General features: G+C 42.0%; 1 protein-coding gene across 1 annotated transcript in view; it reads left to right on the top strand.

The window, feature by feature from the left end:
* LOC145398740 (protein turtle homolog A-like) overlaps positions 1–17,009 on the top strand; it is a 357,131-nt gene that overhangs the window by 125,102 nt on the left and 215,020 nt on the right. The window contains exon 4 of the mRNA XM_080271540.1: positions 14,803–14,925. Within this exon, the coding sequence (XP_080127666.1) occupies positions 14,803–14,925 (123 nt within the window). The remainder of the gene's footprint in view (positions 1–14,802; positions 14,926–17,009) is intronic.

Below are 17,009 nucleotides of genomic sequence, written 5' to 3'. Positions count from 1 at the left end.
AGTTTCATCTAGTTAAACTGCTAAAGACAGAAATAAAAAACCAACTGACTAGGAAAACTATTACGTAAAATTAATAGAAATGAATCAATAACCACCAGTAAAATAATGCCAATAGACTTTAATGATAAATACCTAGGTGTGAGTGAGTGAGTATTATCTCGTTAATAACTTTAGAGCTTGGAGTTAATATCCTGGAATGAGGTCACCAGATGTCATGGGGGGATGCGAAATTTATGAATTAAGAATACTGGATGTTACTTGAAAATAGAGACAAGGAATTGACTTGCGAATATCAAGCAGTATGTTTACTTTATGCCGGCTTACTTCACTGATCCTCTAAGGACAAGAATTTATAAACTTTCTCAACAGTACACAGCAGAGACCAATTACTCACGAGTGCTGTTTGTAGTACTGTTAGCCTCTCGAGAAAGTGACTCCACCCCTGACAATCAATAACTAACGCTAATAATAATAAACAGGTTCTTGCTGACGCAAACTCCTGGCTGGCACAACGGATTTAAGATTGATACAAAAGAACTGGCCTAAGTACCAGTTATGAATAATGTAAAGAGTTTGTGCAAACTAGGAGCGGCAACTAAAATAAGCTTGATGTGGAGAAATAAAACACGAGTTTAATTACATTAAGCACAAAGAAAAGAACTGTAAATTTATTGATTGCAATGAAAGAAATCTACATTATATGGATCTCCAAAATGAATTCAAAATAACAAGGAGACTACACTCACTCGCTCATTCAAAAGCTAAACACACTTAAGCCTAGAAAAACAAACAGAAATACTGGTCAGTGGAGAGGACCCGAACGAAAAGACTGGGCGCCCATGACGAACATCAAACGCTGCAATTCGCTAAGCCTGCTTTGCCAATTCACCGTCTAGGTGGAGATTCAGGAACTCGCTGTACAACGGAGGCGCTGCTCTACGCTGGGCACAAACGGTCCTACCCTCGAGGCGACTCAAAGCTGACTGACTTCAAACTATGAAAGGGGGTAAGAGATGGCCGTGTTCGCCGGAAGCAGGACGTGGCCTAACTTCAACAGTCAACGGAAAGAAAATGAACGATATAGGCTCACAATAAATCACTCAGTGAAAGCACTGTCATGGATAAGAATGATCACTTGTGAAACAGTGAGAAATGTCCTGAAAACCATCCTGATTGGAGTGAAATATGAGGACGGTTGAACTGAGTGATGACCAGTGGGAATTCTACTAGAATTCGTGGTTTTCTCACTAAAGTACAATGTCACGAATTTATAAATATGCTTACGCGAATTCGTGACAATCTTCACTTTTGCAGCTGCACTATATTAACTTTAATACACTGCCTGGTGCCAGACGGACATTTGGCGGCACTGTTACAGGATCTAAGGACTTGTTTACATTATCCTTTACCCATCCAATATTTTCAACTCCCATGCTTGGGGGATGTGGGTCCTTCACTGTGTCACGAGTCGGCTAGTGACATTGGCTTTTCTGGGAAACCATGAACTCAAGTGGAATCCCAGTTTATCGTTCAGTAACCGCTCATTGGGACGGAAGCTTTGTCAAATCAATTTTTCATTGTCATACGTGATCGTCTTTGTGTGAGACATTAGCGCTTCTGCTGAGCGATTTGTTTTGGGCGCGTTTCGCTCACTCGACCGTTAAAAAAATGCTGCCTAGCACTCCCCTTTCTTTTCCCACGAGTTTACTCAGTCCAGTGTCTGTTGTGACGGAGAGAGGTACTGTGCTCCAGAAGTGAGAGTAGAGAGAGATCAGCTAGCACCCAGACTCCACTAGACTACAGTTCTCCACGCTCCCACCCGTCTTTGGGTGATACACAGCATTCATTGACCAGTATTTCTTATCGTTTTCCTAGTCTTAAGAGTTTAGTTAGGGTGTTTTTCCTAGGCATAAGAATTTAGCTTTTGAGTGAGTGAGTGAGTGAGTACGATCAATTTATTTGAATTCATTTGGAGATGTAACATTAAATTTTTTTTGTAGTCAATAAATTTAATAGTTATTTTTCTTGAGCTTAATGTAATGTAAACTCTTGTTTCATTTCTCGCAATTAAGCTTATTTCTCTTATAGCTCCTAGCTTGCATAAACGTTTGCCATTCATAACTGGTACTTAGGCCAGTCTTGTTGTATTAAGCTTAAAATCCGTTGTGCCTCCTAGGAGTTAAGCATCAGCAAGAACCTGATACTATTATTAGTATTAGTTATTTATTGTCAGGGGTGAAGTAACTTTCTCCAGAGGCTAACAGTACTAATAAACAGCAATCGAGTAATTAGTCTCTGCTGTGTACTGTTGAGAAAGTTTATAAATTCTCGTTCTTAGAGATTCGTGCGAAGCAAGCCAGCGTAAAGTAATCATTGCTTGATTTAGCAAGACAATCATTGTCCCTGTTGTTCAATATTATTGAACATTATCATCATTTAAATAAAATATTAGCATTTATTTTAAAAACCCCGTGACAATTGGCGACCTCATTCCAGGATATTAACTCCTAGCTCTAAGGCTATTCACGAGATAATACTCACTCGTTCATATTTAGGTATTTATCATTAAAGTTTATAGGCACAAGCTTACTGGTGTTTACCGTTAGTTTAGCAAGTGAATTTTTGCTTTATTAATCCATAGAGTACTTAACTCTATTTAGTACTTTATTTTTGGTAACGCCAGACGATTTTATTCGCTCCTGGGTAGCCAGCGTACCCATTGTGTTAATTATTGAGTCTTCTCAGTTATTTGCATTTTTGCTTTATTCTTTTCCAGTTAACTAGATAAGACTGGTCACCACTAGCTTGTGTCTTTATTCTTTACTTGTGTTATTAGCATTCATTGCGAAGCAGCAGTCAGTACTTAGTTTTGGCTTGCTCAGTAAATTAGCGACATGGCTACCACTGTATTTTTACAGGAAGCCAAAGATATGGGTCTTACAGACCCAACTGAAATTAAAGAGTACATACTCTCACGGCATAATATGGATCAGCAGCGCGAGAATGATGCCCATAAAGAGCGTAAGATTCAGCGCGAATACAAGCGAGAACAGCGTGAGGAACGCGAAAAGGAGCGCGAATACGAGCGGGAACAACGTGAATATGAACGTGCCGAACGTCAGGCACGAGAAAAACATGAGCTTGAAGTTTTGAAGCTCAAGCGAGATTCCTTGGCTTCAGGTATATCTGGTGCAGTTGGTCAAAGCTTCACGAGCGTTCTCCCTGCACATGTCCTGGCGACCCCACGCATCAAGCTTCCTTCATACAAGGAAGGTGAGCGAATCGAGCCGTACATAGCTCGTTTTGAGGACATGGCAGACATGTATCAACTGGATGAGGCAACTAAGCGGCTCCAATTTCTTAGTTTATTTGAGGGCCCTGCCCTCGATATTCTCCACAGAATTCGTGGAGACAATCTCACGTATGAGATGATGAAAGCTGCACTCATTAAGGCGTATGGTCTCACAGTAGACGACGCCAAAGTTCAGTTCATGCGAGCTCGTCTCCAAGACAAGGAGACAACTGTTCAGTTCCTCAATCGTCTCGCTGCTTGCTTAAATGAGTGGATGGAGAAAGATGAAACTCCTTCCATGCGTGAGGGGATAATTGACCTTATGCTGCGTACACAGCTAGAGAGGTCGTGGCCTGCTGAGCTCATAGCACAGCTTAAGATCTGCCAGGTGAAAGATGCCAGCCAAATGGCAGAAAAGGCTGACGCATACTTTACTGCATACGGGTATCAAACTCGCAAGCAGCATACCTGAACAGAAAAGCTGATAAATCTGGGAAACCGTCTCAGATTGAACCCCACCAACAAGGCCATTCTCAGAATAATGGCCAAGGTCTAAAACTGCAGTGGAAGGACCAGGGGCAAAACACTCAGAAACCTGAGTGGAAGAGGTACAACAAGTACCCTAACCACCAGCAGTATCAGCCACGCAACCGACCGTTGGGACAAACTTTTTCACCACCAGCTCAAAAGAGGCAGGAAGCGAACGCAGCCTTCATTCCTCAGCAGCGGCACGGTGGTCACGTCCCTACCAGTATGGGTACTCCCCCACAGTTCACTAGTCCCACAGTGACAGTGAACCCCCTCCACAGATGGCCAATGTTCCATCTCCACAGGCAGTGAGTACGACCCCTCGAGTATATGATTCTCAAGGCACAATGTTTGCTGCATCAATTCAGCAGCCTCATGAGTGGCTAGCTGCTTCCTCCACAGGCCCCCCCACAGGTGACAGTACCTTCTTTGTTCAGCCTGGGTTTGTGGGAGGCATTCCTGTGAAGGTCCTGAGAGATAATGGTTTCTCAGGTTGCTCTGTCAAACAGTCTAGTTCGGCCTGAGCAGTACACAGGTCGACAGGTCCATGCAAACCTTATTGATGGATCAGTGAGATTGTTCCCTGAGGCATGTATCCAGGTGGCATCTCCTTTTTATACTGGTACGACACTTGCAGTTGTCATGCCAGAACCCTTATTTGACCTCATTATTGGCAACATTTATGGTGTCAAGGATAGTTGCACCGAACATGACGCTACTCAGACTTCGGCTGCTGCGGTAACACGAGCCATGGCTGAGGCTCCAGACTGTGTCACCCCAGTGATCATTGAATCGCCGCAAGATATGTGTAGCCAACTTGTTGTACAAGAACAACATTCTGACCTGACACTTGCTGCCGTGCGGAACAAACAAAAGGGTCGAGTGATTAAGTATTCACAGGGAGGTCGAGCCAAGTTCCTTCGCAAACAAGGACGGCTCTACCGTGAGTCACGAACACCCGAGGGCGAGGTTCGACTGCAGTTTGTCATTCCCGCCAAGTACCGCCTAGCAGTGTTACAATGGGGTCATTGTTCAGCCTCAGGAGGTCACATGGGCAAAAGGAAGACCCAGGGCCGTATCCAAGCTGACTTTTTCTGGTCAGGGATGGGACGAGACATAGATAGTTTTGTCCATTCCTGCAGCGTGCGTCAAAGTACCACCACTAATCAGGGACATGTCCTTCCTGTGCCATTCATAACCACACCCGTAATCTCTGAGACAGTTGATAGACAGGGTAGTGGTGAAGTGGGTGCAGACCTGATGTCTCGCCCATTGACCCCACAGGACACAGTATGTCCAGGGCCTGTATATACATATTATGTACCGTAAGTTAAGGGGTAAGTTCAAGAGAGAACTCCTCAGAGGCGACTCGAGGCTATGGAAGCCCGAGTTTGCACAAGGATTCTCAGCTCCCCGATAGTAATATAAGTACTGTAGGTTAAGGGGGAAGTTCGAGAGAGAACTCCGCAGAGGCGACTTGAGGCTATGGAAGCCTGAGTTTGCACAAGGATTCTCAGCTCCCCGATATTAATATAAGTACTGTAGGTTAAGGCACAGGTTGAGGACCCATGTGCAGTTCGAGGCTACGGAAGCCCGAGTTTGCACAAGGATTCTCAACTTGCCGACACTAATCGTAAGTGTGCTGTAATTAATGATGACCTCGAATGTACGAAGCTTAGGCTGTCACTCGTATTTTTCAGCTAGAGCGTACTTTTCATAGCATGTACTGATTGCTAGGCAGAGAGAGTAATTGTAACATAATAAAAAATTTTTCTCAGTGACATTTTTGATGCTCCACCTCAATTGATTTTGCAGGTACAGCAATGGGTGTAGCAGTTTTGCTGTGCGGGCCAGCTGATCGTCTGCCGCACGCTGTCGCCTCTTCTCTGCCTTTGTCATCGCCATATTATTAATATTTACTGTGTCATTTTACACATAGGTACAGTTACACCACAACTGTTACACCTACACCATGTGTTACATACACCACGCTACACAACAATTAGTTGTCAGTGTAAATGTAGCGAACTTTCGCTCAGTTTGACCTGAGTACAGGATTTTCACCGTCGTCACGGAGTTTTTCCCTCAAGCTTGCTTCTATTAGCGCAAATACGAGGTTTTTTCGCTCACTGGCGACTGCGACTTTCTCCTGTAGCAGGATAGCACACACACCACAGTGTGAATCTTGTGTGACTGAGTTAGGATTTATATGTATGTATATTGAAATCTTTCTTTCTGAGGAAAGAAAGATTTGATTTTTATGGGGCGTAACGTCACGAGTCGTCTAGTGACATTGGCTTTTGTGGGAATCCATGAACTCAAGTGGAATCCCAGTTTATCGTTCAATAACCGCTCATTCGGACGGAAGCCTTGTCAAATCAATTTTTCATTGTCATACATGATCGTCTTTGTGTGAGACATTAGCGCTTCCACTGAGCGATTTGTTTTGGGCGTGTTTCGCTCACTCGACCGTTAAAAAAATGCGGCCTAGCGCTCCCCTTTCTTTTCCCATGAGTTTACTCAGTCCAGTGTCTGTTGTGACGGAGAAAGGTACTGTGCTCCAGAAGTGAGAGTAGAGAGAGATCAGCTAGCACCCAGACTCCACTAGACTACGGTTCTCCACACTCCCACCCTTCATTGGGTGATACACAGCATTCACTGACCAGTATTTCTTTTCGTTTTCCTAGTCTTAAGAGTTTAGTTAAGGTGTTTTTCCTAGGCGTAAGAATTTAGCTTTTGAGTGAGTGAGTGAGTGAGTACGATCTATTTATTTGAATTCATTTGGGGATGTAACGTTAAATTTTTTTTGTAATCAATAAATTTAACAGTTCTTTTTCTTGAGCTTAATGTAATGTAAACTCTTGTTTCATTTCTCCGCAGTTAAGCTTATTTCTCTTATAGCTCCTAGCTTGCATAAACGTTTGCCATTCATAACTGGTACTTAGGCCAGTCTTGTTATATTAAGCTTAAAATCCATTGTGCCTTCTGGGAGTTAAGCATCAGCAAGAACCTGATACTATTATTAGTATTAGTTATTTATTGTCAGGGGTGAAGTAACTTTCTCCAGAGGCTAACAGTACTAATAAACAGCAATCGAGTAATTAGTCTCTGCTGTGTACTGTTGAGGAAGTTTATAAATTCTCGTTCTTAGAGATTCGTGCGAAGCAAGCCAGCGTAAAGTAATCGTTGCTTGTTGCAAGACAATCATTGTCCCTGTTGTTCAATATTATTGAACATTATCATCATTTAAAATAAAATATTAGCATTTATTTTAAAAACCCCGTGACACACTGATTACCAAATGCATACTTGGTAATGAGCACGCTTCTCAGTCTCTATAATGGGTTCATTCGTGAGTGAGAGAGAGTTACGATTTGGTGTCATTGTGCTTGCCTTGCCAAGCTTTGATGACCAAAAAGTCACACGAGCCTCTGACATGCTGTCACCGTGTGGAACTCCATAACATGCAACCATGAATTTCATGACTTTTTTCACCACATCTGACATTAGTGCATGAGTGTTGCCAGGAAGTAACAACGACGACCCAGAATGCAATACCTTTAGTGCAGCACCATTCCCAATACCATAACCAGAAGCCACAGTGTCACATCCAGACAACACATGAGCTGCAAGCAAGTTCTCTAATTATTGCCTCATGCTTGTCAAGTGTCTTCTTTATGTCAATGATAACTCTGTCTTTGATCGGCGATTTCATGATTATAGTTGTAGTAATATTTTCTGTCAAACAGTAACACAACAGGAAGATAAAACATCTGTGCCATCTGAGGATACAGCAGTTCCTTGTGAAGAGTCTTAAAGTAAGAGAAGTTGTATGCTGATAACATCAGCCTCTTCATGGGTGTTATCCATGACGTGCCTGTGTACCGCCACACCACAATTACTGATCTTAATGGGAGTTGTCTTTTGACCTGTTATTACCAATTTGTGGTTTTGAAAGCTCTTCTGGTGGACATTTTTGTCGTTGTCTCAATAATTTCACGACACATATGAGGTGGTCTTCATCTTGAGGGTTTGCTAGAACTATTAACAACAAGCTGCACCACAAATAAAGCAGTGCCCACAGAATGAATATTGCTTATCCACCGAGTCCTGTTCTTTCTGACAGACCTGGTTCACTAAATGCTAGCTTTTCATTTCTCTTTAGGTGACTTTGTATGAGCGTATTTGACATATATGAGGGAGCATGATTTGTGGCACAGTATTTTAACGTTCTCGTCTGTGACCATATTTTCTTCTAGGTAATCTGCCTTCCCATCATTGTAAAGTTTACTATACCTAATAATATTGCTAATCCTACTGGAACTACATTCAGTTAGTTGGTATTGTTAATCATTGTTTTTCACATAAATTGTATTTAACCCAAAACGTCCTGACCGATTTTCCACCACTGACTCCCTCCAGTCCCGACCAATTTTGGATTTTTTTTTTTTTTTTTGGCTCATACCTCCGCTTTTGGTGAGAAACATCGAAAATTCATAGAGAAATCGCTCACCTGAGGTTTAACCCCTTAACCGCGGGGCGTCACTTTCGTGACGCTTGGGAGCAAGGGATCATACCGCGGGGCGTCGCTTTTGTGATTCTGTGTTATTTTGAATTCACCCGGGCTTCCAAGTGGGGGCTTGTATCATCTATCAGTACTGCCAATGTCCAACACTAGTCAGCACTCCTAATCTCATCTGTACTCCCATCCATTGTTGACAATTTAGCCATTTCTCCCCGTTCTTGACTCCCCTCCCTACCCCCCCTCCATTACCCTATCCTCTCGCCTGCCTGGCCATGCTACGCTAAGTAAATCTTCCCTGGAATTTTTCACTGATTTCATCCATTGAAATAAGCCCTATGTCGTATTCTTATACCAAATAATATATACAAGAAAGAAATAAGGTAAGTGAGAGTGCCATACACCTGGAATTGGCTAATTATCACCTGACAACACCTCACGTGCACTCGTTCGCTAATTTTCGCTGTTTTTTTCCCCTTGAAATATGCCGTATAATCTATTTTCGTAATAAATATACATGTAAGGAGGGAAGGGAGAAGCCTAAGTGATATTTACATTCACCTGGAACTACCTAATTTATAATGTATTGTCTAGATTTCCTGCCAATCATATCAGTGCTACACAAAGCTGTTTCAAGATTTAACATTGGTAGCTCTGAATATATATCTCCTAAGTAGGCCTGTAATCTATTTTCGTAATAAATATACATGTAAGGAGGGAAGGGAGAAGCCTAAGTGATATTTACATTCACCTGGAACTACCAAATTTATAATGTATTGTCTAGATTTCCTGCCAATCATATCAGTGCTAGACTTAGCTGTTTCAGGAACCAATATTGGTAACTCTGAATAACCCCTAAACAGGCCTCCAGGCTGGCCCTGCGTTATCAGTTTACTCTCATCTTCCGAAGTGAGGGGACGTATGTTTCTTCTTGCTGACTTCAAGGCCTTTTTTCACCCCCATGCAAATGGCTCTGTGACCTTTACCCCCTACTAAACCTCGTGTGGAAAGAGGTAAAGGGCTGACAATTGATAAAAGAGTGACTACGATCTTTCTATTGAGGAAAACAGTGCAAGTGGAATTGTAAATAATGTGTAAATAATGTGTAAACAGCAAGTGAAAGTAATGAATGTAAATATACGTGAACAATGGAAAATAGTTTTATAAGTTATTTCAAGTGACAGTGCAGAACACAGTGTAAATAAAATAGAAATGTAAATAACGTAAATAAAATAGAGAACGTAAATAGAAATGTAAATGAGTAGTATTATAAGAATACGAGTATATACCCTAGGAGTAATGAAAGTGAAAGTTTCACTCTAGCATGTCTGAATGCTATGAGTTATGAGAGTGAAGATGAAAGTGACATTCACTCTCAATGCCAGTATACAGGACGAGAAAGTGAATGCTACGTATTTTACCGAAAGAAATTGAATCCCTACAGTGACAATAAACTAATACTACTGAAGGAAACTTATGGATAAAGACTGTAGATATATATAAGTGTTATATAGTAATAGAAATATAAAGTGTGAGGGGTTTTATGAATAATAAATGACAGAGTAACAAAAGCGAACTAGTGCCAGTGCGACGATCAGACGCGCTCGTAATTTCCATTGCTTTCATAGTGTTTTTTTTTTTGAGTATGGATCCCAAACTACTTGAAAATTGTAGAATAGTGTTTATAGTGTTTGTATCTGGCTGTGGTAATCATATTACTTGTTGTCGGGAAGTGTAAAGTGGAGACTTCGTTACCCTACTTCAGAGGTCTCCACAAGTCCTACGGTAACCGACGAAGGCTCAACAATCATTCCAGGAGAAAGCTGAAGGTATGTGCCATAAGCATATATAATTTTATTATTCTAGGACTAATAACTGATTTTTGGCAAATATTTTTTGAGAGTCTGTCGGAGCCCAAATAACCCCGCGGCACACGCAAGTCATTGGTAAACAAGCCCGCGGTGTAGGGGTTAAAATACTCGATACAGCTAGCAGTACTCCTTACCTTACTGGGTTTTCTATCAGGCTGGCTCCAAAGAAAACGATTTCTATGGGAGAGTAACTATTCCACACCACTCATAAACGGTATTTATTTATTTATTTGGTACGAATTTATATGTAGTACGAGAGTATGTTGGTTTTCACACAGTAATATAGGCAATATGAGCATTGTTTCACTCACTAACACATCAACATACCTGACCTTTTTTGGCAGCATCACTTGATCATCATTTCTGACTGTTTCTTCCTCTAATGCTATGTAAACTTTGTCCTCCACACTGTCATTGATTGGGGAATCACTCTGGCCCTGAATGTCTTTATTTGCCAGGTCACTGATAACAGGTGCATTGCCAAGACAATGTCGTGCAGGGGGGGGAGGTCATGTGGGGTAAGGCATTGTCCCTGACTGGCATCTTATAGAGGAAAGTGTCCCGTGTATACGTATCAAAAATCACTCACAAAAATTGAAAATTGTGCAAATTATGAACCTTGCAATTGCGCGACATACTGCTATGTCGATGGGACTAGCTGTGACAAAATGTTGCGATGTGCCCATATGTCAACGGAACGCCTCGGGTTAAATGCCAAATAACAGATGTGGTCAGTCATTTTTCATCCTAGCAATATTCAGCATTCACCCTGCACCACATACTAAATGCTACTCTTCCACCAAATCTAACATCATGCACTGCACAGTTATTCTACCTGAAAGTTAAATTCAGTTCATGTATAATTAATTAATGGAGTAATCAAACATGATGTTATTGAACGATCACATCCATAGTATGCTTGTACCTTTTCCTTTCCTTCTGCAGAAATTACTATGATCATAAAAGCATTATTCAATACTGTCACCACCAGTCATTACCCACCAATATACAAGATGCCCGAAAAAAATACTATGTGTTAGCAACACAAAAGTATGATAGATATACAGGAATAATGGGTACAGCAGAAGCAAACATGCAAAATGCAATGAGCCAGTATAGTGAAACCATTATTTCATCATTTCATTTACTAACTTCATTTAGATGACTGATCAGAAAAGCATTTCTATAAACAAAATTTTTTCATTGTCAAGTTATGCATAGAAATAATGGAAACTGTACCACTGCTGTACATTTTGTTAGGGATTTCAAACATCACTTTAGCACATTTCGTAATTGGTGGCCATCTTGGACGCCATCTTAAAGTACTCAAAGTGTGACAAGAGGGCACCCGGCAGATTCTTGACCTACATATTCTTAACTTTCAAATGACACCAAGAACAAAACTATAGACAATGTATGAAGAAACCCCTTAAAATCGTGATTTGGCTGCCGGACTATTCAGGAGTGCTCTAGAATTCTATTCCAGTTAGCAACAGACGATTTCATTCAGCTGAGTGAGTCTGTGGATCCCAAATGTTAATATCGTCATTACTCAAGGACATTCCTAAAACTAAATAAAATCGTTTGATTGAAGTATGAAGAAGTTTACAAGTCCCCGCGCCAATGAGCAATAATAGGCGAAAACGCATATTCTGGACACTCAATTTTGTCAGCTCAACTGGAAATAATCTTGTTCCAGCATTTTACCTATTTTTTCAGAGCGTTGACACCCGCTGTGTTGACCTTTTTCTCAGTTCATAATCGCGACAAGTTACTTAGGGAGGATGTGGTTAAAAACAATATCCATGTATATTCCTTTGAATCAGGGTGGCTTTCTTGTAGTTTATTCTGTTTACTAGCAGATTATTTAATTCAAGTTTGGAAAGGACTTTCGGAATGGAAGGGTTTATAACGGACATATATATAATCCTTCCAGTCCGATAAGTCCATCCCTTTCAGCCATAGGATCACTCAGTCGTTTCATATGCTACCTTCACCCATTATTGCATCAGTTTCCCTCTCTCCTCTGTCCCGGTCTACCCCACTTATCACTGGTGCTAGTGCTGTCCGTCCTTCATCCCTTTTTTTTTTTTTCTCTCTCTCTCTAATTCTATCCTTTCTTCTCGTTCCTTATAAGTATCAACAGTCTGGACGGTGGTGGCGACCATCACCCACTCAGTTGATGTAGTGTTGCTTATACTGCTTCCCTCAGCTTTATCGTTCTTTTTCTGGCTGCTCCTCTCTCTCCCTACTTCTGTTTTTCCTGTCACTTTTTATTACTGTGTTTTTTCCATTTCAGATGGCATTACTTTGAATGACAAGCCTAATGGTTTTCTTTAGGCCAGGAAACCACTTACAGCGCTGGGTGATAACCATATAACTAACACATGTGTGTTCCCGACCTGTCGACAAATGGGTTGGCAGAGGGTTAGTGTCCCTCCCATTAAAATAACAAACTCAAAAACAAATGGCCACTCCTTAAAGGATTATGCGTCTGACTGTAATAACAGATTCTTCAATATCTTTTCTTCTGTAAACTCTCACTCTTCTGTCCTCCTCTTCCTATTCCTTCCCACAGTATCTCTCCAGTGTCTGTCCCTGTTTGATCCTTACTGCATTCTCCTCTCCGCCTTAAATCTTCCCTTACTCTATCCCTCCCTCCCACTCCTTTATCTTAGTCTCAGATTGCCTCTTTAATATTTCTCCCTCTTGTCCTATTTTTCTTTCCAGCAATAAATTCTTCAACATATGTCCCTCTTACTGACGCATCAAAACGCCTCCCTAATAAATAATTCTCCATATCCTATCCTTCTCTCCCACACCCATCCCACCTGCCTACATCTCCCCCCCGCCCTTCATCCTTTATTCACCCTCCCGTCCATCTCTCTCTCTCTCTTTCTCTCTCTCTCTCTCTCTCTCTCTCTCTCTCTCTCTCTCCATTCTACAGTTATCATTGCTATATTTGCCCCCTTCCTTGTTATCTCACTCTCAGCTCTTATATTCTTACTTTTTCTTTCAGTCTTTCCCTTACCACTTCTTCCTTCTCTTTCTTTCTTCCATCCCTCCCCTATTCCTCCCTCTCGTGTTATCTGCCTCACGCTTGTACCCATCCCCCCTTCTCCGGTCCCTTTACCGTTCCTGAGAGCATTATTCTCTCCACGATCACCAGCCATCCAATAAACTGAAAAGAAACCAGTCCACAAAAAACGAACTATACACTTTTACCCCAGGGTTTTGCAGCTTAGTAAAGATTATTTGTTAATCTTTTTTGAGAAGTAACTGCTGACACGGATACAATGCTGCATTTTTATCATATTCCTACTAATATTGGTCGATTACATTTAGCTTAAGAGAGATTTTTCGAACGGGAGGAATTAGACACAGCCTTCGTTAACCTATTCGGTACTACGGGACTCTTTTAATCTGAACAGAGCTACCAAATAATGGCCAGAATATAGAGGAAAATACGTAAATGAACTGATGGAATTAGTAGGAAGAGACTAAGCTCACAACAAATTCTCTTGGGTTCGGTCAAAAAACAAGTTCTTTAGCTACCTTTTGTTTTCCTAGATACTCTTAGGGTCCCATGACTCACTCAGGTGGACTAAATCGTCTGGCTTTGGCTATAATAGAATACTTGAGTTATCCTGATCACTGGGGGGTTAACCCCATCAATCCTGTGACGTAATTTCATTAAGCGCTCTTCTCGCTGTCTCCTGACAATGATAAAGATTTTTCGAGCTGGAGAATTTATACACTGCCATTATTAACACTCGCCTTGTAGAACACCGGATTAAACAACCAGCATCAGTCTTTACTGCAAGCACTATAAATGAACCTGATGTTCAGGTAGATGAATATTGTGCCTATATAAGGCTTAACTGAGTGTTGTTTGCTTCCAAGTTAACATGTATGCAAACGGGTGTTAAGAATTGTTAAGTTACGAGAATTTTCTGCGAATGTTTGTACTCTATTTCACTTATGAAGGTTGTAGGATATATAGAATAAAATTTCCTCTTCTCTTTCCAGTGCCAATTCCCATGTTTGATCTTTTTTTCTTTTTCTTGCTGGAGGATATGGTGGTCAGAGAAAAACCATCCTTTTTCAATTCTTTTCTCATACACGCTGTTTAGATATCTACTATAAGGAGTTTTGCCCCAACAGACAACCTCGTTATGGACAACACACTTCCTGTTATCTGCACTTCCTGTGTCCTCCATGTAAGCACATCTCACTCAGCCTCTCTTACAGGCTCTCAGTGCCTCTCCCTTACAGTCTCTCAACTTCTCACATTTTCTCACAGCCTCGTTACAACAGTCTCTCAGTCTCTGCATCACAAAATCTTACAGTCTCTCTCTCACAGTATCTCCGTCAGTCCCTCACGGCTTCTATCATACGGTTTCTCAGCCGTTCTCCCATAAAGCCTCTCATTTACATTCTCACACACCTTCTCAGTCTTTCACAACCTTTCAGTCTCTCACGGTCTGTCCCTAATTACATTTGTCACGCAGTGCTTCACAGTCTCTCTCTCTCTCTCTCTCTCTCTCTCTCTCTCTCAGTGTCTCACATTCACTTTCCCCCACCCGCAGTGCCGCCTAAGAGCGTGAGTGTGGTGGTGGGCGGTGTGGGCGAGGGAGGGCGTTTGGTGAAGGGTGTGGTGGGGCCGTACCAAGAAGGGGAGGTACTGACTCTCACCTGTATTGCACATGGAGGTAAGTTGTGTGTGTGTGTGTGTGTGTGTGTGTGTGTGTGTGTGTGTGTGCAGATATTTCTTGTTTTATCTCATCATGCTATCTTATTTCGCTCCCCCATAAAATTTCTTTCCTGTTTATTTTCTTGGTTACTGGCATTTTTACTCTCGTTTCACTCCTTTTTCTTTCTGTGAGAATGGTCTTCCGTACACAAGCGGCTCGAAATACGCCACAAATGAGATTTTTTTTTTCTTTAGGACTTGAGAATGTAGAAATATCTGATCGTCTTTCTAGGCTCTTGACAAGCTTGAGAGATGGGGGGGAGTGGAGACACATCATAGCAGTGGGGGACAAGGTCCCATCTTCCAGCAGATGATTACCTCATTTCCCAACAGAAAATAGGGGCTCGTTGTCTAACACCTAGGACCTTACCTTTTAGGATGTGATAGTCTCATCCTCCAATACCAAGGACGTCATCCTCCAGTAGATAGTAAAGTTCAGCCTCGGATTAGCAGTAGAAACTTCATCCTTCAATAAAGAATAGGGGATAGAGCCTCATTCTCTGCTATGGGTTAGCGCTTCCACCTCTCGTAAGGAGGCGCTTACATGGAACCTACACATGGTGGCGCTGTGCATCCTGGATGGAAAGAAGCTGCGGTATCCACGTAAGAACCAAATCTCATATGTCCTTGTTTGTAGCCATGGGGAAGGACCCTAGTCCGACGCTGGCGAGGAGCTGTCTACCACAAGAAAGCGTCGGTTTCTTACATGGTAAATGTACTGTATTGCACCTCTAGGATAGGGGCCTCAGGGCAGGAGAGTCACATGGGGCCCTGCAGCATAATCTGTGATTTTCATATCCTGACATTATAATACCAATAGCTTTTCTACAGAACATTCCAGGTTCTAAAATAGTTTACCTATCTGTGATAGTAAGAATCAAACCTAAAATCGTAATAAAATATCTTTCCTTATTATTATGATATCAGCCAAATCTGGGGAACCCTTTGTGAGGGAACTCTTGGCAGTTGCCCAATCTGCCCACGTCTAAAGCCACCACTGCCTGTGGTTAACGGATCTGCTTGGCCAGACAGACTGGAGCTAAGCACAAACAAAAACAACCTCTAATAAGGAACAGGAACCTCACCCCACAGTAAAAATATCATCTACCAACCGGGAAATATGGGCATTATTTTCTAAAAGATAACAGGGACATCTTGCTCCATTTAGGAATAGGGCCTCATCATTCATTAGGGAACAGGGCCTCATCTTTCATTGGGGAATAGGGCCTCATCCTTCATTAGGGAACAGGGCCTCATCCATCAGTAGGGAGTAGGGCCTCATCCTTCATTAGGGAACAGGGCTTCATCCTTCTGTGGGGAATAGGGCCTCATCCTTCAACGGAAAATAGTAACTTCATTCTTCAGCAGGGACTAGGGACGTTATTCTTCACATCGGGCCTTGTCTCCTAATGGGAAATACCACCCCTTCCCCCGGCCGCTCCCCATGCAAATTCCACCACCCTTTCTACTCGGGAGTACACAACTTGTCAATCTGGGTTGTTTAAAGTGGATGAAGCTCGAGTCTTTGGCATTACTGAAGAGAATTTCGGTCGTGGCCAAAGAGATCCGCTTTTCCAAACTTCTCTCAGTCGCCAAGTTGTATTTGCATTGCTTGAACGAGGATGTGTGTGTGTGTGTGTGTGTGTGTGTGTGTGTGTGTGTGTGTGTGTGTGTGTGTGTGTGTGTGTGTGTGTGTGTGTGTGTGTGTGTGTGTGTGTGTGTGTGTGTGTGTGTGTGTGTGTGTGTGTGTGTGTGTGTGTGAGAGAGAGAGAGAGAGAGAGAGAGAGAGAGAGAGAGAGAGAGAGAGAGAGAGAGAGAGAGAGAGAGAGGAGGCGCAGGAAGAGAGAAATACAAAAGATTTATGGGTGACCTTGATGAAAACACAAAGGTGAAATCAGTTCAAGAGAAAACAAAAGGAGAGAGACAAAAGGGTAAAGAACGATATAGAGAACTGGTGGGAAGAAAAGAGTGACAGAAATACTGACAAAGGGACTGGGATGATAAGCAGGAGCGACAGGACGGAGGGAAAGAAAAGTGAAAAAA

The sequence above is a fragment of the Coenobita brevimanus genome, chromosome 5 (genome assembly GCF_032717465.1).
Source record: "Coenobita brevimanus isolate Jiangsu-jjx chromosome 5, ASM3271746v2, whole genome shotgun sequence".
NCBI lineage: Eukaryota > Metazoa > Arthropoda > Malacostraca > Decapoda > Coenobitidae > Coenobita > Coenobita brevimanus.
The sequence above is the reverse complement of the archived record's forward strand: the minus strand, read 5'-3'. Positions and strand labels throughout refer to the sequence as shown.